Source organism: Thamnophis sirtalis, unplaced genomic scaffold (assembly GCF_051295495.1).
Source record: "Thamnophis sirtalis isolate CommonGarterSnake01/CBP01778 unplaced genomic scaffold, rThaSir2_p1.2 scaffold_2, whole genome shotgun sequence".
Classification (NCBI taxonomy): Eukaryota; Metazoa; Chordata; class Lepidosauria; order Squamata; family Natricidae; genus Thamnophis; species Thamnophis sirtalis.
Window position 1 is genome coordinate 38,820,843 of NW_028261382.1, and position 20,359 is coordinate 38,841,201.

Sequence of the window (20,359 nt, forward strand, 5' to 3'; positions counted from 1 at the left end):
TGCAGGCCCACCTTGGCTGCCTTCAAGGTAAGGCCTCGGAGGCATGTGAGTGGGAGCCTCCCTCACAGGCATCCCAGGTGGCTGAGATGCCTCCCAGCCCAGGAGCAAGTCCTGCTGAGGCCAACAGAGGCCGACCCGATGGGGATGGGAGTTGTAGTCCTGCAGGTTTGGAGGTGCAGAAGACTGGCCTCGCTGTGGGCCTCCTGGGGTGGGCCTAGAAGGCAGGTTGCATCGCTGCTTTCCCCCACAGGCCATCCTTGGGGAAGGGGTTCCGAGGGAGGGATTCTTCCACCTCCCTCCTGTGTGTTGGGGCAGACCTCCACCCGTAGCACCCAGGCCCCACAGACCCTCCCCGCCCCTGCTAGTTCTTGCCAGTCCTGGAGGAGGCCTCTCGGGGGCACCTTGCCGGGTGAAGCTGTGTAATCTGGAATCCAGCGAAGGAGGCCGCGTGTCCCCCTTTGAAGTGCCAATGGCATAACATGGGCGGGGGGGGGGGGAGATTGCATTCCAGTGGGAAAGTGCGGTGTTTTTTCCTTCAGTCCCAAACTGATGCAGAAGGAAATAAAAAAACGGGGCTGGAAAGATAAGAAAGTGAGGCAAAATAAGCGAGGCTCCCTTGCTCTCCCAGCCCCCAAATTAGGAAGAGGATCCCCGGGTTTGCCAGAGACCTTGGAGAGCCACCTCTCGCCCCCTGGGTCTCAGCCGGGCTTCTCTCCTACTCCCAGAGCCACTTCTGCTGCCAGAGATTAAAAATAGCCTGCTGGGAGAGAGAGAGGAGACCATTTGGCAAAGGGGCCGTTTTCTTCTTCCACTCAAAATCCTTTTGGCTCCTTCTGCTCTTCCAAAGCCCCCCACCACCACCCCCGGTTCAAGAAGTGGCCCCGTCCTGCCAGGTGTTTGTGTCTGGGGTGGGGGCTGTGGGGTGGGATAACAAAGATCCACGGCCCTTTGAGTTTCATTGGGTTTCCTTGCCTGGGATTGGAAAGGGAGGGACACACGGGATTCATCCGGGACCAGCCGGGGGAGGATCTATGGGAGGAATGTCCCAACCTCGACTACCTGTATTGAACAAGCGTTCCAATAGGTGCCGTTTATTTTATTTATTGATTTAAATGTGTGCCTTCAAGTCCCTTTTGATTCCTGCCAGCACCTGGAGAGACCTCTGCAGTTTCCTTGGCCCCATTTTCAAAAAAGATTTCCTCTTTGCCCCCAGCTTCCCGGGGCTGAGCGAGGGCACCATCTCCCCATCTGGTCCCTTTGGTCGTCACCTGAGCTGCCTTGAGCCCCCCGGGCTTCCACCTGACCTTCCGTCTTCTTTTACCAACCCCTCCCTTTCCTTCCTTTGCAGGGTCACTGTCAGTCAGCCCCGCAGAGCCCCCTCTGCCTTGCCCCCTGGGCAGCCACTGCCACTGCCGCCCCCCCCCCCCCCCCGAAGCAGAAGCCAGGGCTCAGGCAGATGGGTCCCCACCCTTGAAGAGCTGGACCTCCAAGGGGGAGCCTTTGCCAAAAGAAGGAGCTGAATACAGCACACACACGCACACACGGGCCCAGTCCCCAGCACCTTCCTCCTCCTCCTCCTCCTCCTCCTCCTCCTCCTCCTTTCATCTCAAGGCCCGAAGGGCTGGTGGGAGTCATGGACGAAGGCTTCAGAGACCGGACCGCCTTCATCCGTGGCGCAAAAGACATCGCCAAGGAGGTGAAGAAGCACACAACCAAGAAGGTGGGGAAGGGGGTGGACCGCGTGCAGGACGAGTACACCAAGCGCTCCTACGCTCGCTTCGAGGAAGAGGAGGATGACGACTATCAGCCCCAGGATGGATACTACCGTGGGGAGCCCTCGGTTGACGATGAGGGGGCCTCCAGCGATGCTACGGAAGGCCACGATGAAGACGACGAGATCTACGAGGGGGAGTACCAGGGGATCCCCCGGAATGACTCCCTGAAAGTGGGGGAGCGGCTGACGGCCGGGCCGGAGGTAGCCAGTGAGTTCAGAGACTTTGATGACCTGGAAGGAGACAAGAAGAAGGAGAAGGAGGAGCTTTCCCAGCAGTATGAGCTCATCCTCCAGGAGTGCGGACATGGGAGGTTCCAGTGGACGCTCTACTTTGTGCTCGGACTGGCTCTCATGGCTGACGGAGTGGAGATTTTTGTGGTCGGCTTTGTCCTCCCCAGTGCTGAGAAAGACATGTGCTTGTCGGACTCCAATAAAGGCATGCTGGGTAAGTCCCCCAGGGAGGGCGTGACGTAGTGAGGGACTCACAGATCTCCTGGAAGCTTTGGCCTCTTGGGATGACCTTGGAAGGGGGCTGCCCCAACCGTCTTTTCGGGTGTAGATTCAGTTTTTTTCATTTCAGAAGACAATAGATGATGAGCATGGTTAACTGCCCCCACCCAAGTCCTAGGGTTTCACAGAGCATCATGGGAAAGAGAGAGACGATGCTCTCTGCTAGAGTTGAGATGGGAAACAGGTGGTTTTTTTTTTTAAATCATCCTATTTATTGCAACCCGAAACTTGATAAAAGGTTTACCTTCAGCCACATATACTTCCACCAAGAGTGATTCCCAGTTAAGGAATATTTGCAGCTAGGGAAGAGGCATAATAATTTATAGCAAGAAATTTGCAGCCCTGAAGAAAGTCATCCCAGTTCATGTGGAATGAGTTGTGGAGTTGGCACTGCTAATTTTCTGGCAGCAGAAAGTATTCGTTGCAAACTTTCAGATTATATAGCGCTCTCTTGCCACCAGTGCAATCTTTATGGGATCAGACAGATTGAGAGCATAGTGGATGGTTGCGCAAAGTTTGACTCCTCCGTGCGTATGTATCTGGGGACAGGCCTGAGAGTCCGTAAAGAAGAGCTGTTGTGCTTGCAAGTTATAACACCACTTTGCACTTTGGGATTGTATGACTGCTCCGTGTTGAGTGTAAGGAGACACAAATCCCATGGAAAACCAGCACAGCAGGGAGGACAATGCTCTAAGTTTTCATTCTCCCCTAAAATGCCGGCTCCTGCCATGCAGGGATTCCTTCGTTTTATAAACCATGCCGTTAGGGCCACCGGATAGTTTTGAAAAAGAAATACATCCAGGGAGGAAATGGCTGTTCTCCACACACAGGCCGAGGAGGAGGTCAAGGAGATCAGGGTCCAGCCGTCCAGCTGGCTGAGCTCCCACCGGGGGTCTGTACTGGTGGGGCCCTGGCCCTGTTCTGATCAGTACTGACCATTTCCTAGCGCCTCTCTGTTGAAGTGGCCTGTGGGCCAAAGAGGTGTTTCCGTGTCCATTTGATCAGAGAAGGCACTGACAAAGGCAGCAGCAGCAGCAGCAGCAGCGATTCTCCCCCAGGCAGTGACCCCAAGTACGGGGGCATCACCTCCTGGGAGGGATGGAAGCCCCTTGGCTGCTGCAGGGACAGCAGCTCCAAGGCAGCTCTGTGACTCAGTCGGGGACCAGCTGCGGCTGCTGCTGCTGCTGACGAAGGCTCCGGCACTGCCTGCCGGGTGACTCATCTTCCCCTTCTCCATCTTAGCCGCTCTGTGCAGAGAGACCAGCCCCCTCCCCAGCTTATCTCCTTGCTGCTTTGGGGCCCTGCAAGGGAGGCCAGGCGGGGAGGGAGAGCAGCGCAGGCAAAATTAAATTCCCCAGAAAGGAAGAGGGATGCCGGGCGGAGGAGGAGGAGGAGGAGGCTGGGGGTGAGAAATCGAGGGGGGGGGGAAGTGGCTTTGGAGGCAGTTGTGGGGCCAGATCTCCATGCGACACCACCGCAGTGCGGCAGAGCCGGCCTTCCTCCCCACTTCGGGTGGGAAAGGTCAGGCAGGAGTGGGGCAGCAGCAGCAGAACCCCACAGCCTTCGGGTTTGGGCTGGGCAAGTGAGCCAGGCGCTCCTCCTCTGCTGTGGGCCTAATCAGATCAGCCACCAGGGAGGCCGCCTTCCAAAGGCTTTGGGCTCCCTGGCAGCCAGGGTGGCTGGAGAAGGTGGGCAGGGTGGCCTCAGCAGAGGACGGGACTGGAGGACAGACTCACCCAACAAGCAGAGCAAGGCCTGTTCCGGACCACAGGGAGGCTCCTTGATGGGGGCTGCCTGCAATAGCTCAGGCGGAGGGGGGCCGTCTCCTCTCCTAGCCCCTGGTCACCCGCCAGCCCTGTGGTTCAAGGCTGGGCCATTCGGTCAGCTGCCTGAGAGCTCAAAAAGCCAGCCCCCACCCCCACTTCCTCCCTGAAAAGTCTGGGTGAAGCCACAGAAGAGGGCGGGGGTGCCCCCCCCCACCAGGGCACAGCATGCAGCTCCGTCCCAGGGGTGAGAGGGAGCCCTCGGAAAGACCCACAGCCCCCCTCTTACCTCACGGCAACGGAGATGCTGCCAGAGCCCAGGCCAAGGCCGCCAGGTACCCAGCAGGGGGGCACAATTGGCCGGTGTTGGAGAGGTTAACTCTGGACTGCCAGCAGGTAGCAAGAATCCCCACATGCCCAGTTCTGGAGGCCACAGGGCCCTTCCCCTCCTGGACCTCAGCCTGGTTCGACAGCAGAGTCGGTGTAAATGCAAGACTACCCCCCCCTCCCTCCCTAGAGCCGGAGTCTCCCTGGCTGCCAGCCCTTTCCCCAAGAAGAAAGAGAGGGTTGCCAAGCTCCCTGCAGAAGGTGGCTCCCACGCTGTAACTCCTCCCCCTCCCCCTCCCCCCCCCTCCTGCTGTCTCTCCCCTGCAGGCCTGATTGTCTACCTGGGCATGATGGTGGGGGCCTTCCTGTGGGGCGGCCTGGCGGACCGGCTGGGGCGCAGGCAGTGCCTGCTGATGTCGCTCTCGGTCAACAGTGTCTTTGCCTTCTTCTCCTCCTTCGTACAGGGCTACGGCACCTTCCTCTTCTGCCGACTGCTCTCTGGTGTGGGGTAAGGGGGCCCTGGGGGCTTTCCTCCCCATCCTGGGCCAGGGCTGGCTTCCCAGTGGGGGCGGCGGTGGGGGGGGGTGAACCGGGCATCCTCCCCCAGCCAAACAGAGCAGTGTGTTTGAGGGCGCCCAGGGCCAGAAGAGAGTCCTGGGGCCGGCAGGGGGCCCAGGGTGGCCTCCGTTGGTCCTCCCCGTCCCCCTTCTGAAACCTCTCTCTCTCCCCTCCCAGCATCGGGGGCTCCATCCCCATCGTTTTCTCCTACTACTCGGAGTTCCTGGCCCAGGAGAAGCGGGGCGAGCACCTCAGCTGGCTCTGCATGTTCTGGATGATCGGCGGCATCTACGCCTCTGCCATGGCCTGGGCCATCATCCCCCATTACGGTGGGTCACAGAGGACCGGTGGGATCGGGAGGGCCTTTTCAGCTTGGCCCCTGGCTGGCTTTCCAGGCCCACATCCCAGGAATTGGGGTTTCCCCTGGGCCCACGGAAATTGCTCCTCGGTCGCTGTCCCACTCGTCCCCCGGAGGTGGGCAGCTAGCAGGAGGGTTTGTCCCTTCCCCCCAATCTGAAGGTGTCTGCCAGGGGTGCCGTCCTGGGGCTCGGAGAACCAGGGTTTGCCCGTTGTTGCCCCCGATGGCCCCCCGTGGCCTTCCATGGCTCAGATGAGGAGCTGGGGCAGGACCTTGCGGGGGGGGTGTTGGTGGTGGTGGTGGTGTAGAGGCTGTTTCTAGCAGTGAAGAGGACATTCCTCCTCTCGACCACTCCCCCCCCCCTCATTGCACAGGGTGGAGCTTCCAAATGGGATCCGCCTACCAGTTCCACAGCTGGCGCGTCTTCGTCTTGGTCTGCGCCTTCCCCTCGGTCTTTGCCATCGGGGCCCTGACCAGCATGCCCGAGAGCCCCCGCTTCTTCCTGGAGGTAGGGAGACCCCGGTGCCCCCTTTCGAGGGCGGAAAGAACTGCCAGATGCCCACCGACTCTGCTTCCTCTGCAGCCGATGCGGGGGTGGGGGGCAAGGGCTGGGCCTGTGGGGGGGGGGGAAGGCTGCTCTCTCGGAGGGGGCAGAGGGAGACCCTCGGGAAGGAAGGTGCCGGATGCCTCCCTGTCTCCCTCTTTCCAGAACGGCAAGCATGACGAGGCCTGGATGGTTCTGAAGCAGGTCCATGACACCAACATGAGGGCCAAAGGCCACCCTGAACGGGTCTTCTCGGTAGGAGCCCTTCCCGCCCCCTTGGCGCCTGCCAGCCTCCCTGCCGCTCTCTTGGCAAGGGGGCCTCTGGAGGATTCCCGAGGGTCCTCACCTCTCCTTTGCCATCCCCTCCCAGGTGACCCACATCAAGACAATCAAGCAGGAGGACGAATTGGTGGAGATCCAGTCGGACACAGGCACCTGGTACCGGCGCTGGATGGTTCGCTTCCTGAATCTTTCTCAGCAGGTCAGTTGTCCGGGGGGGGGGGAGGTTTTGTGGGTTGGCTGGGTTTTTCTTCCCTTGGGGGGGAGCCGTGCTGGGCAATAAAACCAGCCAGGGAGGGGGAAGGTTGCAGTCCGATCGTGGCCTCCACAAAAGGCCTCCAGGACAGCCACCCCCCAAAGGACCCACCGGAGAAGCCGGCCGAGCCCCTCGCGCCCCTTGCTGCGTCCCACACCGGGAAACTCCAAGTGGGTCCCCTCGCCTTCCACAGGTCTGGGCAAATTTTCACCAGTGCTTTGCTCCCGAGTACCGCCGGGTGACGTTGATGATGATGGCCGTCTGGTTCACCATGTCCTTCAGGTGAGCCCGCTGGGGGAGAGTCAGGCGACCTGCCGCTGGATCTGCCTTGAGGGAGGGAGGGAGACGCACCGATCCCTTCTCTGGAACACAAGACGACCTCTCTGCACTGGGCTGGGAAAAGCCTCCCCCCCCCCCGTCTCCCCTCGCCTAAAACCCCTCGGTTACTTCCTCCTCCCTCACAAGCCCACCCTGGGCCGCTTGGCTCCCGTCGTGAAGTATTGAGTGGCAAAGAGAATCCAGGCCTCCAATCTATGCGGGGAAGCCGAGAGTAATGTTCAAGGCAGGGAGGCTCGTGGACTTCAACTCCCAGAATTCCCCAGCCAGCCAGACTCCTAGGGAATCCTGGGAGTTGAAGTCCACAAGTCTTAAAGTTCCCAGGTTTGGACACCCCTGCTCTAAGGAGTAAAAGGCCAGCCGCCCACCAGCAATAGCAATAGCAGTAGACTTATATACCGCTTCATAGGGCTTTCAGCCCTCTCTAAGCGGTTTACAGAGAGTCAGCATATTGCCCCCAACAATCTGGGTCCTCATTTTACCCACCTCGGAAGGATGGAAGGCTGAGTCAAGGCTGAGTCAACCCAGCAGCATCCCCGGGGAGCAGGGCACGAGCCGGGCGGAGGCCACCTTGGGGCCCAGGGCCTTCCCTCCCACCGTTTCCCTCCGGAGGAGCTGAGGGTTGGGCGGCTGCACTTGGGGGGGGGGGGCTGCGCAGAGTCCCACCCAGAGTGCCCAGGGAGGGGTCCTGCCTGACATCCCACTGGGGGAGAAGGGATGTCCTGGAAAACCAGCCCTTCTCTCCCACTGAGGGTCCCCAAACCTCTCTGGTTCTTTCTTTTCCGGTCCGCCCCCCCCCTCCTCCTCCACCTCCACCCGCAGCTACTACGGGCTGACCGTCTGGTTCCCAGACATGATTAAGCACCTCCAGAATGTGGAATACGCCTCCCGCACGAAGGTCTTCAACAACGAGACCTTCCGGCACGTCACCTTCAACTTCACCCTGGAGAACCAGATCCACCGCCGGGGAGAGTACTTCAACGACAAGTAGGTGCCAACCCGGCTTTGCTGCCCCCCCTCCTCAGGCTTCCTCGGTGGTGCAGAGATGAGGCTGGGGGCCCAGCACGGGGGCTTCATCTGGGCTGCCCAGCTCCGGTCTTTTCCCAGCAGGGTCTCCAAAAGCAGCGATGCTTTTTGGAGCAGGTAGAGACAGGCCAGGCCAGAAGAAGCCGCGTTGGGACGGAGCAGCAGGTGTGAATTAACCGGTGGGTCCTCAACCTTCCCCCCTCCGCCCCCCTCCCCCCCCCCGGACAGGTTTATTGGCCTGAAGATGAAGTCGGTCTCCTTCATCGACTCCCTGTTCGAGGAGTGCTACTTCGAGGACGTCACGTCGAGCAACACTTTCTTCAAGAACTGCACTTTCCTGGCCACCGTCTTCTACAACACAGGTGGCGTCTCTGGGGGGGTGGGGGTGGGGGGGGCAGAGCTGCTCCCGGGCGCCTCTGCGGGGGGGGGGTCCTGGGGGAGCCTCCGTCATCCCTCCTGCCTCAGCTGGGCTCCCCCCAAGAGCCGCTCAAGAAGCGCTTTGCTGCTGCTGCTGCTGCTGCCCCAGCCCCAGATCCCCCTGGGGAGCCTCTGCTGCCTTTCTGCCCCACTGGAGAGCGAGGAAGAGGCGGCTCAGGAGCGTCTCCCAGCGTGGGAAGACAGAGGCCGCCGTGGGCGAGGGGGCAGCTGTTGGCAGAGCCTGCAAGAAGCCACCCAGAGAGCCCCGGGAGCTCTCGGCCGGGCACCCACGGGCACAAGCAGGTTATGGGTGGGCCGAGGGCTGGCTTGAGCAGGCGGCAGAGGAGGGGTGGGGGGGGTCTGCTGGGTCTCTTTAGGGCCTAAGCCCGGGCCTCTCCCCCTCCCCCCCCAGACCTCTTTGAGTACAAGTTCATCGACAGCCGGATCGTCAACAGCACCTTTCTGCACAACAAGGAGGGCTGCCAGCTGGACTTCAGTGACGACAACAACGCCTACATGATCTACTTTGTCAGCTTCCTGGGCACCCTGGCGGTGCTGCCGGGCAACATCGTCTCCGCGCTCCTGATGGACAAGATCGGGCGTCTTCGCATGTTGGGTGAGGGGCCCCTTTTGGCAAGCCTTGGGGGGGGGGTCGGCCCTCCCTCTCAGCAGGGCTCCTGGGGGCCCCTTTCCCGCTCTGGGACTGGCTGTTAAGGGTCAGCCATGCGGGGGGTGGGGGGTGGGGGCTGCTTGAGGATCCAGAGTGGTGCTGGGCTCCTTTTGAGGCTCTGCCTGTGGCTGCCAGGCGGCCCGGCAGGATCTTTGAAACCAGCCATGGGGACTCCGGCTGCGGGCAAAAAGGCTCCTGAGCCTGCCTGTCTTTTACAATGAGGTCTAGAAAGGGACCCTGGGGGCCTAATGCTTCTCCTCCCCCTCCTCCTCCTCCTCCTCCTCCTCCTCCTCCTCCTCCTCTGCTCGGCCTCCTCTGACCAACCCAGCCGGCTCGAGCGTCATGTCCTGCGTCAGCTGCTTCTTCTTGTCCTTCGGCAACAGCGAGTCAGCCATGATTGCCCTCCTCTGCTTGTTTGGTGGGGTCAGCATTGCCTCCTGGAACGCCCTGGACGTCCTCACGGTGGAGCTGTACCCCTCGGACAGAAGGTGAGGCTCCCCCGACCTGCCCTCCAGGAGAGCTGGGGAAGGGGTCTCACCTACACGGGGCGTGGCGAAAATGCCTGTGGCTTTCTGCCCAATCTGGGTGCCCAGGGCCCTCCTAGCTGCCTCCGTGAGCCTGTTTGGAAAGGGGCCCTGCTCCTTTGGGCTTCTGCCACTCATGGGATCCAGGTGGCCTCACCCTTGACGGGATGGGGATCCCTCCGGGCCCCTGGAATCAGAAGGGACGGGGAGACCCAGGGAACGCTCTGCCCCCACCAAAGCCTACCACTGTCCCTTCCTCCTCCTCCTCACGGCCTCCCCCTCCCTGCTTCCAGGACTACTGCGTTTGGGTTCCTCAACGCTCTTTGCAAGCTGGCGGCGGTTTTGGGCATCAGCATCTTCACATCGTTTGTGGGCATCACAAAAGCCGTGCCCATTTTGCTGGCATCAGCAGCCCTGGCCGTGGGCAGCTCCCTGGCCCTGAAGCTGCCGGAGACCCGGGGGCAGGTGCTGCAATGAGAGCGAGCCCCCCCCCCGCACTCTTCCGCCCCCATCCCTGCCCCCACCCGGGGGGAGATTTAGCGTTGTAGACACTGTGACTGTCTTGTTGTACCATTTCAGTGGGAAATCTGTCTTCGCTTGAGTTTTCTTCCACAAGCTCACTTGCTCTTTTGGGTTTTCTCCTCACTATCCCTTCTCCCACGGGGCCACGCCAGGCGCGAAGGCGGCCGGAGAAGCCAAGGGAGGGCCGGCCAAGCCCTGGGAGCTGGGTGGCATTTTGCAAGCTAGGCACTTAGCAAACATAAGACACAATCTTGTATTCTGCAGTCTCCTTTCCTGCTTCTCGATCACAGTTTCCACAAACTTGTGTATATGTGAATATGAGTTCTCTATTTGTCCAGTAAACTAAAGCTACAACTCCCATAGCTAACAATGAGGGCTAGAAGCATGGATCCACACAACACAAACACACAAGCAGGTGAATTGGAGGCATAGCTTCCCTCAAAGCCTAGTGGGCAGGCACACGCACACACACACACACACACCCTAGCACAACTTTTTCCCAAGAAAAAGGTTTTATAAGGAGTGTTTTAACTTGCAGCGTGTTCCCCCCCCCCCCGCTGTTTGCGATGGTGCTTTTCAAGGGGTGGCCCCTCCCTCCCCCCCCCCTCTGGGCTGATCCAGGAGGCCCTTGGCCTCTCCTGACTGAGTCAGAGAAACCCTGAAGGAAAAGGAGGTGAAGCCAGGACTCGCCTGGTGCCTGGGGAGGCCTCCCTTCCTGCCTTCTTCCCCACTGAACACTGGGAATCAGTTTTGGGGCATCCGAGCACAACCTGGGAGGAGTTAAGCAGAAACGTCTCCTTGCATTTGTCCTGAATAGACCAAAAGAGCAGAAAATGCCCCCCCCCAAGGGGAGGGAGCGGCTGGCCGAGCGCAGCAGCCGGATCTTGGACCAAACGAAGCCCCTGGATGGGGCCTCTGATGCTTTTGGGGTGGGGCATTCGATCCTTCAGAGGCTGCCTAGTTGCAGGATTCCGAGTCTTGTGCGTTTCGCTACCTTGTACCAAAATGGGAGCCCCCCCCCCTGCACCCCATCCCTTCCCCCCTCCTAACTGACGGTGGGACCACTAGGGAGGATGGCCCCAGTCCCTTTCACCCCCTGCAGCAACCATGATGGTTCCTTCCTTATTGGGGAGAGCAGCCGGGTGTCTTTTCCTCTTCCAAGGTCCTCTCCAGATGCAGAAGGCCACATCTGCTTGTAGGGAGGGGAAGCTGACTTCTCCCCACCTCGCTGACCAGACCTTACCTAGTGAAATCACGCCCTTCCTGCTGCTTCCAGGCCCCCCCCTAGAGCTTGCGTCCCCCTCCCTTGTCCCGGCGTAGGTGGGCTTCTGAACAAAACCAAGACACCAACCATACGTAGCTCTGTCTGTGCGCAAAACCAACTGACAAAAACTTTGTGCCGTGGTGTAGTTTTTAGATGTTTGTAAACAACAATTTTAAAAAACCAGGGGGGAAACAACCCATAACGTCAGCTGTAGCCTCTGGGCCATTTCATTTTGTATAAACAAGGAAGCCGGTTAGAATGCTGGTTAGATAGGAGAGTTATTTTAAATGTCATTGTGAGAAACAGTGGGTGTTTGTTTTTTTAAGAAAAAAAGATCCTTTGGCTAATATGTGTACAGATCGTCCAACCGGAGAAGGAAATCTGGATGTTTGGCTAAATCGAGCCATGTTCCCACCACCACCATGATGAACTTGTAGTTAACAACAATCCATGTAAAAAATGGAGGGAAATAAAAGATTGAAAAATCTGATGTTCTTTCCTGGTTGAAGTCTGCTTTTTAATAACCGGGCAGAATCGTCCATTTCACAGGCCACCTTTTCGGAGGGAGCCCCAGGAGGACCTTTGGAAAGGAAGCCAAATCAGTTGGCAGGGAAGCTGAGCCTTTGGGAGGGGTGGGGGCTTATGGGCGGAAGACCAGAAGGGTCCCTCGTGGGGAGTTGCGGAGCTCCAGTGCCGGCTGAATGGGGGCTCCTCTGAGGTTCCACTGAGACCCCTCCTACTCGATGAGGGATGCTGCTTTGAGCCTGTGCCATGGCCTCCCTGCCCACCTGGCAGCCTCCTGGGGTGGTGCCTGGTTAAGCTGCAAGAGGCCATTGAAGCAACATTTCCTCCAGAGCGCAGGGCAACCGAATGCCAGGGAGCAAATGGCTCTTTCACCCTCCTGCCGTTTCAGCCAATGTTCTTTCCTGGGAACCCTTTTGCCAAGGGGCGGGGAGGGAATCACGACCCTCTCTCCCTCACCTGGGGAGGAACAGCTCCCCCCCCCAATAGCCACCTCCCTCTCCCCCAAAACAGCAGACAAGGGGAGGAAAGGCCAAGGCGTTTAATAGGCTTCAGCGGACATCACAGGCCCCTTTAGGGCAGCCAGCTCTGGGCAGCTCAGCCCGGAAGGAGCATCGCCTCTGGTGGAAGACGAGGCACGTGGTGGGGACCCGTGGAGGAGGCTGCCCTCGGGGCCCCCCACCTAGCCCTCCACCGTCGGCTTCCCTAACTTGGCCGCCATCTGCGGGTCGTGCTTGGCCCCTCCCAGGCACTGGGGGCTCTGGCTGGCCTTGGCGCCCTTCTCCCACTGCTGGGGGGTCTTGGCCTGGATGGAGAGGGAGTGGACAGGCCCGGCCAGCTCTTCCTGCAGGAGATCGTTGACCAGCCGGTGCCGGTGGATGAGCGGGAGCCCCTCGAAGCGCCGGCTGGCCACCACCACCCGGAAGTGGGTCTCGGAGCCGCGGGGCACGGCGTGCATGTGGCTGTCATTGATGACCTCCAGGTGGAGCGGCTCCAGCGCCGCCTGCAGCTTCGCCCGGATGCCCGACTCCACCGGCTTCTCCAGGGCCGCCCCGCTCAGCGCCGCCCGTCCGGCGGAGAAGGCCGGACTGCGGAGGGCACGGCCGAGGAGCGCCGGCAGGCTGGAGGGCAGCATCGGCCGGTCGGCTGGAGCAGCTGCAACGGAAACGCCGGAGGAGCGTCAGGGCTCGCAGAGGGCCAAGGGCAGCCCGGCGGGCCGCAGCAACCTCCCCCCCCCAACACGGCTTCGGAAGGGCCCCTGCGCCGGCCCTGCGCCGCCCAAGGTGACTCACCTGCCGCGTCCCCAAACCGCCTCCCTTCCTGGGCTCCGCGCTGAGCCCGCCTCGCCGCTGCCGGGAAAGCGAGTCCCTGCCAGTCCGAGGGGCGCCAACGGCACTACACTTCCCGGCAGCCTCTAGGAGCCCCCCCCCTCGCGCCCTGTTGCATTCTGGGAGCCGTAGTCTTGGCTGGGCGGGACGGGGAAGAGCCGCTTTGGGGCCGCGGAGACCCCGGTGCTCTCGTGGCCGCCCAGAGTGGGAACTGATGGGAACCCCACATCGCTGGCCTCCGCTCCTGGGCTCCAGGTGCGCCGCAGGTAGATGTTCCTTCTGCAGCGGCTGTCAGCGCGCCGCCCGATCCTCAGCAGGAGATTCCCTCCCGGGACTCACCTGTGGCCAGGTGCAGCGCACGCATCCCCTTCCCATCCCCCAGCCCTCCCGACACCGGACCGACCCCATCCCAGCCCCCTGAGTCGGCGCAGGCCCGGATTTGTCCACCAGGTGGCGAGCGAACCTTTCCTGAGCTTTCTGCCAGGCCGGGCCGGCTCCCACGATCGGGTCTCCCTCCGAGCTGCTGGGAGGAAAGCGCTTGTCCAGCGGGAGAAAAGAGACCGTTGCTTCCTGCTTCTGTCCCCCCACCCACGCGCCTTATCCCCGCCCCCACCGCCCCCGCCCCCTCCTCCGCGAGGCGCTCTGAAGCCGCCCAGCCCAAGCCGAGGCCCATGACTGGGGCAGCCCCCCACCTGGGCCGGTCCCAGAAAGCAGCAGAGGGCCTGGCCTGCTCCACCCTGGCTGGGAGGCAGCCAGGAGATCCCAGGCTGTCACTTCTGCACCAGGTCCATGCTGTGGCCTCAGGCAACGTCCCTGCGGCCTTTTGAGCATGGTGCCTTTGAGCGGGGAGGGGCTTCTGATGCCTCCTTCAGCCCCCCCCCCCCCCCCCGATCTTCTCAGGCTGCAGGACAGGGAGGGGAATCTCTGGTCTCTCCACCCACTGCACAAGATCCCCACCTAACAGGATCTCCAGCTTAAACCCGCCTGGTTCTGTTTCGAGCCAGTTCCATCCCCTGGGTGGGCGGGGGTCCTCGTTTGAAAGGCCAAATCTCCTTGGCTGGGGCTTCCAAGCTTTTGAGTCCCCTCTGCTGGCATGTCCTCCCCCGCCTTTCCCCGCCCATCCCTTAAGCTTCCGGATGCTTCCTGACCTTGGTGGTGTTCTTGCGTTACCCAAAGTGGGTAACATCATCAGTGCTGGTCCCAGAGACGTTACTAGTTTGGGCAATGAGGTTCTGAGATGAGGAAACCTTGGTCAGCTTTGTTTTGAAATAAACCGCAGAGAGAAACATTTTGAAAGCCTCCCCCGGCAGGAACAGGACGCCCCCCCCCCCAGGTTCCAGCACAAATATATAGTCATCCGCCTAAGCCTGGGGTCCCCTCTCTGTCTCCCTATCTGGGGCGGCTGATATCCTTCCCCCCCCCCCTCTCTCTCTGAATGCAGCAGCCCCAAAGGCAAATCCTTGGCTGATTTGGGGGAGGGAGGAAGGGAGGACTCAGTTCGCAGGTGATGCCCATTCCTGAGGCTGGCAGCCACTTGGTCCTCCAGGAGCGGAATCTGCATTTCACAGAGCCTGGATCCCCACCAGGGTTCCTTTGATCAAGGGGGCCTTGAGAGTTTGGGGGGGGGGGCTGGCTGAAGGCCTCTGTTTCCAAATAGCTGGTGCTGGAGGATCCCTTGTCCTAGGTGTGGTGTGGCAACTCCTTTGAAGCCCACTCAGTGGGGCACAACTGCCCTAGAGAGGATGGCCTCCATTACAGCTGCCAGCTCCACACTCCACTTGCTGTCCACAACACACACACACACACACACACTATTGTGACTACCCCCCCCCCAGGCCTAGTGCAATCCCTTTGGAGTGCCCACTGGCCCTATCAGACCCTCTGCTGCCACTGGGGCCCAGTGGGTGGGGGCCTGGGGGGGGGAGAGGAGGATGGGGTGTTAGTTCAGCTCCTTGCCCGGCCGAGGCACCAAAGGCGCTCTGCCACTCTGGGCCGGCTGCCCCTGAGGCCCCCCAGGGACTCCCTTGGGCGAAGGAGGAGAAAATGAGTGAGCCCGTTCTCTTTTTTTAATAGGCTCCCCCCCCCCCCCTCGAGGGGTCTGGAGCTAGGATTCCTTTGGCTTCTCCTGCTGGGCTTCCCCGGTGCTGAAGTGAGTGAGGATGGTGCTGCAGACGCCCTCCAGCTCCTTCTTCCGCTCCTCGTAGGCCTTCTTGGGCGCCAGCTGGTTGTCCTCCATCCACGCGGCCGCCTCCTCGCATATTTCCAGCAGCCTCCGCTTGGCCCGGTCGTCCAGGGACTTCTCCGCCGCCGCCCTCTTGAGCTGGAGGGTGCTGGCCTCCAAGGCGTTGAGGGCTTCCCGCTTCTCCTCCTCCAGCTTCTCCTGCGCTCGGTGCTCCTCCTCCTCCCGGAGGATTCTCTCCATCTCGTCTCGATCCAGCCGGCCCCGGGTGTCGCTGATGGCCAGCTCCTTCTTGTTGCCCGTGTGCCTTTCCGTGGCTGAAACAGTGAGGATGTTGTTGTGGTCAATCTGAAAGGTGACCACAATAATCGGGGCGCCTCTTGGTGCTGGTTGGAGGCCGCCGAGGGTGATGGTGCCCAGCAGGCGGTTGTGCTTGGTCAGCATCCGCTCCCCCTCGTAGATCTGCAGGAAGAGGCTGCTCTGCTGGTCTTCGGTGGTGGAGAAGTTCCTGCTCTCTTTCGTGGGGATGGGAGAGTTGCGCTTGACCACTACGTCCATCACGCCTCCCACCGTCTCCAGCCCCAACGAGACGGGGGTCACGTCCAGGAGGAGGAGGTTCTGCAGGTTTTGGTACCGGTGGCCCGTCAGAACGGCGGCTTGGATGGCTGCCCCGTGGGCCACCACCTCCTCGGGGCTAATGCTTTTGCACAAGCGCTGTCCGTCAAAGAATTTGGACAGGAGCCTCTGGATCATGGGGATGTGCGTGGAGCCTCCCCCGAGCCCAATCTCATGCACCTGGCTCCTCTTGAGCCCTGCCTCCTCCAGCACCTGCTGCACCTGGACCATGGTGGCCTGGAAGAGGTCGCAACACAGATCTTCGAAGCAGGCCCGGGTGACCGTGGTGTGGAAGTCGATTCCCTTGTAGAGCGAGTCGACGGAGACGGTGGCCGTTGTGTTCGAACTCAGGGCCTGTTTGGCCTTCTTACAGGCCACCTTCAGCCGCTGCATCGCCTTCCTGCTCTCGGCGGGGTCCTCCTGAAACTTGTCCTTGAACTCTTGGGCCAGCCGGTTGGCCAGCCTCTGGTCGAAATCCTCCCCGCCCAAGTGGGAATCCCCCGCTGTAGCCACCACTTCAAAGACGCCGTCCTGGGCAGTGAGGAGGGAGACGTCAAAGGTGCCCCCGCCCAGATCAAAGATGAGGATGTTTCTCTTGCCCTTACGCGGGCGGCTCTCCTTGAGCCCGTAAGCCACCGCAGCCGCCGTGGGCTCACTGACTAAACTCAGGACCTGGAGCCCTGCAATTGCCCCCGCGTCGATGGTGGCTTGGCGCTGGGCATCGCTGAAGTACGCCGGGACAGTGATGACCGCCTGGGTGACCGGGCGGCCCAAGGCAGCCTCAGCTACCTGCTTCAGCTTGTAGAGCACCATGGCGGAGATCTCCTCGGGGTACAAAACCTTCTTCACCCCTCGGTGGGAGACCTGGACTTTGGCCTTGCCATTGCCGGCCTCCACCACGTGGTACGGCCAGTCCTTCAGGCACAGCTGCACCGAGGGGTCGTCGTACTTGCGGCCGATCAGCCGCTTGACGTTGCAGATGGTGTTTTCTGGGTTGAGGCTGGCCTGCATTTCCGCCGGCTCCCCCACCAGGCGCTCCCTCTCGGTGAAAGCCACGCAGCTGGGGGTGGTGCGGCTGTTGTGGTCGTTGGCCAGGATCTCCACCCTCCCCCTCTGGCATACTGCCACGCAGGACTTTGTGGTGCCCAGGTCAATTCCCACGGCTGGACCCTTGGGGCAAATCCTGGGCGCGCCTGGTCTCAACGCAGAGGGAGTCTCTGGCCTGGAGGTGGGCTTGGGCGCGTCTGCATGGCTGAAGTCAGCTCCCATAGGTGGCTCTTTCCCTGAGCAGCCCCTGGCCTTCTGCCAATGATGGAAAATTGGCAATCCCAGGGGGCAGGTCTTCTTGGGCCCTGCGTGCGCCCCCCTCCCTCCCCCACTTCTCCCCCTGGCCTTTTCTTCAGAGGACAAGCATGCCCTTCCCCCATCACCGGGCATGTCACAATGGGCCTGTTGGGGCTCTCGGTGTCCCCAGCAGATGGCAGCCCCTTTCTTCTTCTGCTGTCTCCAGGGGAGATTCTGCTGCAGAGCCCACCATGGTTTCCACCCGGAGGAGGTGGGCTGGGGGGCTTTTCCCCTTGGGACAGCAGCATCTTGGCTCCCTGCTCCCAGCCACCTTGGGGGAAACGGGCAGTGCTGGGCCTCCTGGGTAAGTGCCGTGGCCTTTGGGCAGGGGTCTGGCTGTACTTTGCTCCCCTGACGCAGGTCCCTTTTGTGGTGGGTTTCGGAGCCAGAGAAAACCCAACAAAATCCTTAAATGGGACAGAGAACCCACCCCCCACACCTGGAGAACCTGAACCAAACACCCTGTTCCGAAGCCTTCTAGAGGAAACGAGGGTACACTGACATAAAGGAAGACTTTTGAAGGTCCCGGTGGGTTCCGTCCTTGAGCTGCAGTGGCCGTCCTGGGAGGGAGGGTCATCCAGGGCTCCACCGCGACTGTGTCAAGAGCCGGGCAAAGGGGGAGCAAGCCGAGCTGTGGGGCTCCTGGGTTCTTGCACTTTTGAGAAGGCGCCTTGCAGTGCCACCTTGGAGTGGACTTGGGCCTCGGCTGAGGCCAGGGCAGGGGACTTTGACCAGCTGGGCAGCCACTCAAGACGACTTGCCTGGCCCGCCCTCAATGCCTCTTCTCTTGCTTTGGCCTTCCTGCTAAGCCTCAACGTGGACTCGGATACACTTGGTCACGTGACTTGCTGGTGGGCTGATGGGGGCCTAAAAGCCACGAGTGAGAAACGAAAGGGTTGCAGCCAGAGAGGGACTCCTTTTTTTACCCATAGTTTTAATGCGCCCTTTGGGTGGAACAATGTACTCTGGCACTTGGCCGATTCATTCCCTGTCTTCCTTCGGCTCAGCGGCCTCGGGGTCTCCTTCCATCCGTTCTTCTGCCCCCTCGCCTGGGCCAGTGTAGACCGAGTCCCAGGCCTCCTCCAGGTCCTTCTGCCGCTTCTCACACTCCTCTTTCTCGGCCAGGGGGTTCCCCTCCAGCCAGGAGGCAGCCCCGTCACACATGTCCAGCATCCTCCTCTTGGCCTTCCCGTCCAGGAGCTGCTCCTCCGCCACCCGCTTGAGCTCCAGGGTGCAGGACTCCAAGGAGTTCATGGCTTCAATCTTCTCCTGCTGGCTCAGGTCGTTGGCCCGAAATTCCTCCGCCGTCTGCACGATCGTCTCTATCTCCTCCCTGCCCAGGCGCCCGCGGGTGTCTGAGATAGTCAGGTGGCTGGTGGTCCCCGTTTCCACATCCTTGGCTGAGACGGTCAGAAGGTTGTTCTCGTCAATAGAGAAGGTGACCAGGATGACCGGGACCCCACAGGGGGCTGGGGGGATGCCTTTCAAGGTGAACATGCCCAAGAGGTGGTTGTGTTTGGTCAAGGCTCGCTCTCCCTCATACACCATGAACAAGATGGTGTCCTGGTCGTCCTCCGTCGTGGTGAACTCCATTATCTCTCTCGTTGGGACAGGGGAGTTGCGTTTTATGATGGTTGCCATGACGCCTCCTTGAGTATTGATCCCCAGAGACAAAGGAGTGACATCCAGAAGAAACATGTTCTGCATCTTGGCCGTCCGGTTGCCCGTCAAGATGGCGGCCTGGACAGCTGCCCCGTAAGCCACAGCTTCGTCAGGGTTAATGCCTTTGTTCAGCTCCTTGCCGTTGAAGAAGTCCTTCAGCAGCTTCCGGATCTTGGGGATGCGGGTGGAGCCCCCAACCAAGACAATGTCCTTGATGTCCCCTTTGCTCATCTTGGCGTCTCTCAAGGCCCTTTCAAGGGGCTTCAGGGTGGCTCGAAATAGGTCGGAGCAGAGGTCCTCGAACCGTGCCCGGGTGAGGGTGGCGTGGAAGTCGACCCCTTGGAAGAGGGAGTCCACAGAGATGCTGGCACTGGTGCAGGAGCTCAAGGTGCATTTGGCCCGCTCGGCAGCCGTCCTCAGCCTCTGCAGAGCCTTCTTGTCCTGGTGGAGGTCTCTCCGGTGCTTCTTCTTGAACTCCTCTGCAAGGTGGGCCACCAACCTCTGGTCAAAGTCCTGCCCACCCAGGTGTGTGTCTCCCGCGGTGGCCTTGACTTCAAAGATGCCGTCCTCCACGGAAAGTATGGAAACGTCAAAGGTGCCTCCACCCAGGTCAAAAATGAGGATGTTTCGGCCGCCTGCCTCTTGGTGCCTGGCGTCCAGGCCGTAGGCGATGGCAGCCGCCGTGGGCTCGTTCAGGAGCTTCAGGATCTGGAGGCCTGCAATGACTCCGGCATCAATGGTGGCCTGCCGCTGGGCATCGCTGAAGTAGGCGGGCACCGTAACAATGGCTTGGGAAACGGAGTAGCCCAGGTAGGCCTCAGCCGTTTGCTTCATCTTGGCCAAGACCATGGCAGAGATCTCCTCAGGGTAGAAGGTCCGTTGTTTGCCTTTGTGGGAGACTTGGACTTTTAGCTTCTCCTCGTGGCTCACCACAGTAAACGGCCAATGTTTCAGGTCCTCCTGGACGGCGGCATCCTCATACTTGCGGCCAATCAGCCGCTTGGCGTCAAACACCGTGTTCTGGGGGTTGAGAGGGGCCTGGCTCTTGGCCGGGTCCCCAATCAGGTGTTCCGTGTTGGTGAAGGCCACGTAGCTGGGCGTAGTCCGCTTCCCTTGGTCGTTGGCGATGATCTCTACTTTGTCATGCTGGCAGACGGCCACGCAGGAGAAGGTGGTTCCGAGGTCAATCCCGATAGCCAGGTCCTTTTGCTTAGGCATGGTGACGTCCCAGAGGGTGGCCGACTCAGGAGTGGAAGGAAGTGACCGTTCTCATGAGAGAGGCAGGCGTCTCCCCCTTTCTCTCTTCCACTTTTCCTCTTCTAGGACCAAAAGGCTGGACAACCAGGGCATAGGTTTTTCCTAGGGGTCATGGCATCTTCCTCCTTGCCTAGAGCTGGGCACGTGGGCCTCTCCTTGCTCTGAGGGACCCCCAGCCTTCCTTTCCAGCCCATGCGATGACTTCACCATCAGACATCACAATGGGGTTTGAACTGGCAGCACTTCTTCAGCCTGAGTCCCCTCCTTCTATGTCTCACCTGCTCCTTGGCGGGCATCCAAGGCCCCGTCCATCACAGGCGGTCA

The 20,359-nt window shown here is 60.7% G+C and overlaps 4 protein-coding genes across 5 annotated transcripts; 1 reads left to right on the forward strand and 3 right to left on the reverse strand.

The window, feature by feature from the left end:
• The first annotated feature begins 1,578 nt into the window (after positions 1-1,578).
• Positions 1,579-10,287, forward strand: SV2A (synaptic vesicle glycoprotein 2A). The gene is made up of 12 exons (XM_087704955.1): positions 1,579-2,219; positions 4,702-4,882; positions 5,110-5,261; positions 5,665-5,798; positions 6,000-6,089; positions 6,205-6,315; positions 6,563-6,651; positions 7,528-7,692; positions 7,960-8,093; positions 8,561-8,764; positions 9,147-9,306; positions 9,636-10,287. The coding sequence occupies exons 1-12, from the start codon at positions 1,634-1,636 to the stop codon at positions 9,817-9,819; spliced, it is 2,190 nt and encodes a 729-aa protein (XP_087561081.1). The 5' UTR covers positions 1,579-1,633; the 3' UTR covers positions 9,820-10,287.
• Positions 10,288-12,176: 1,889 nt separating this feature from the next.
• On the reverse strand, positions 12,177-13,557 carry BOLA1 (bolA family member 1). Of its 2 annotated transcripts, none has more exons than XM_087704966.1 (2): positions 13,442-13,557; positions 12,177-12,805 (listed from the first exon to the last, which is right to left on the reverse strand). In XM_087704966.1, exon 2 carries the CDS (start codon positions 12,783-12,785, stop codon positions 12,333-12,335), a length of 453 nt encoding a protein of 150 aa, XP_087561092.1. In that variant the 5' UTR covers positions 12,786-12,805; positions 13,442-13,557; the 3' UTR covers positions 12,177-12,332. The 2 variants fall into 2 exon arrangements, with proteins under 2 accessions (XP_087561092.1, XP_013910926.2); XM_014055451.2 differs by lacking the exon at positions 13,442-13,557 and adding an exon at positions 12,943-13,098.
• Positions 13,558-14,706: 1,149 nt separating this feature from the next.
• LOC106540331 (heat shock 70 kDa protein-like) lies at positions 14,707-17,114 on the reverse strand. The gene has a single exon (XM_014055407.2). The coding sequence runs from the start codon at positions 17,039-17,041 to the stop codon at positions 15,083-15,085; it is 1,959 nt and encodes a 652-aa protein (XP_013910882.2). The 5' UTR covers positions 17,042-17,114; the 3' UTR covers positions 14,707-15,082.
• Positions 17,115-18,030: 916 nt separating this feature from the next.
• Positions 18,031-20,349, reverse strand: LOC106540330 (heat shock 70 kDa protein 1-like). The gene has a single exon (XM_014055406.2). The coding sequence runs from the start codon at positions 19,994-19,996 to the stop codon at positions 18,098-18,100; it is 1,899 nt and encodes a 632-aa protein (XP_013910881.2). The 5' UTR covers positions 19,997-20,349; the 3' UTR covers positions 18,031-18,097.
• Between the last annotated feature and the right edge of the window lie 10 nt (positions 20,350-20,359).

Coding starts and splice junctions, on each gene's coding strand:
- LOC106540330 (XM_014055406.2), bottom strand. CDS start 19,996: ATGCCTAAGCAAAAGGACCTGGCTATCGGGATTGACCTCGGAACCACC.
- LOC106540331 (XM_014055407.2), bottom strand. CDS start 17,041: ATGGGAGCTGACTTCAGCCATGCAGACGCGCCCAAGCCCACCTCCAGG.
- BOLA1 (XM_087704966.1), bottom strand. CDS start 12,785: ATGCTGCCCTCCAGCCTGCCGGCGCTCCTCGGCCGTGCCCTCCGCAGT.
- SV2A (XM_087704955.1), top strand. CDS start 1,634: ATGGACGAAGGCTTCAGAGACCGGACCGCCTTCATCCGTGGCGCAAAA. Junction 7,693..7,959: donor GGAGAGTACTTCAACGACAA/GTAGGTGCCAAC, acceptor CCCCCCGGACAG/GTTTATTGGCCTGAAGATGA. Junction 9,307..9,635: donor CTGTACCCCTCGGACAGAAG/GTGAGGCTCCCC, acceptor CCCTGCTTCCAG/GACTACTGCGTTTGGGTTCC.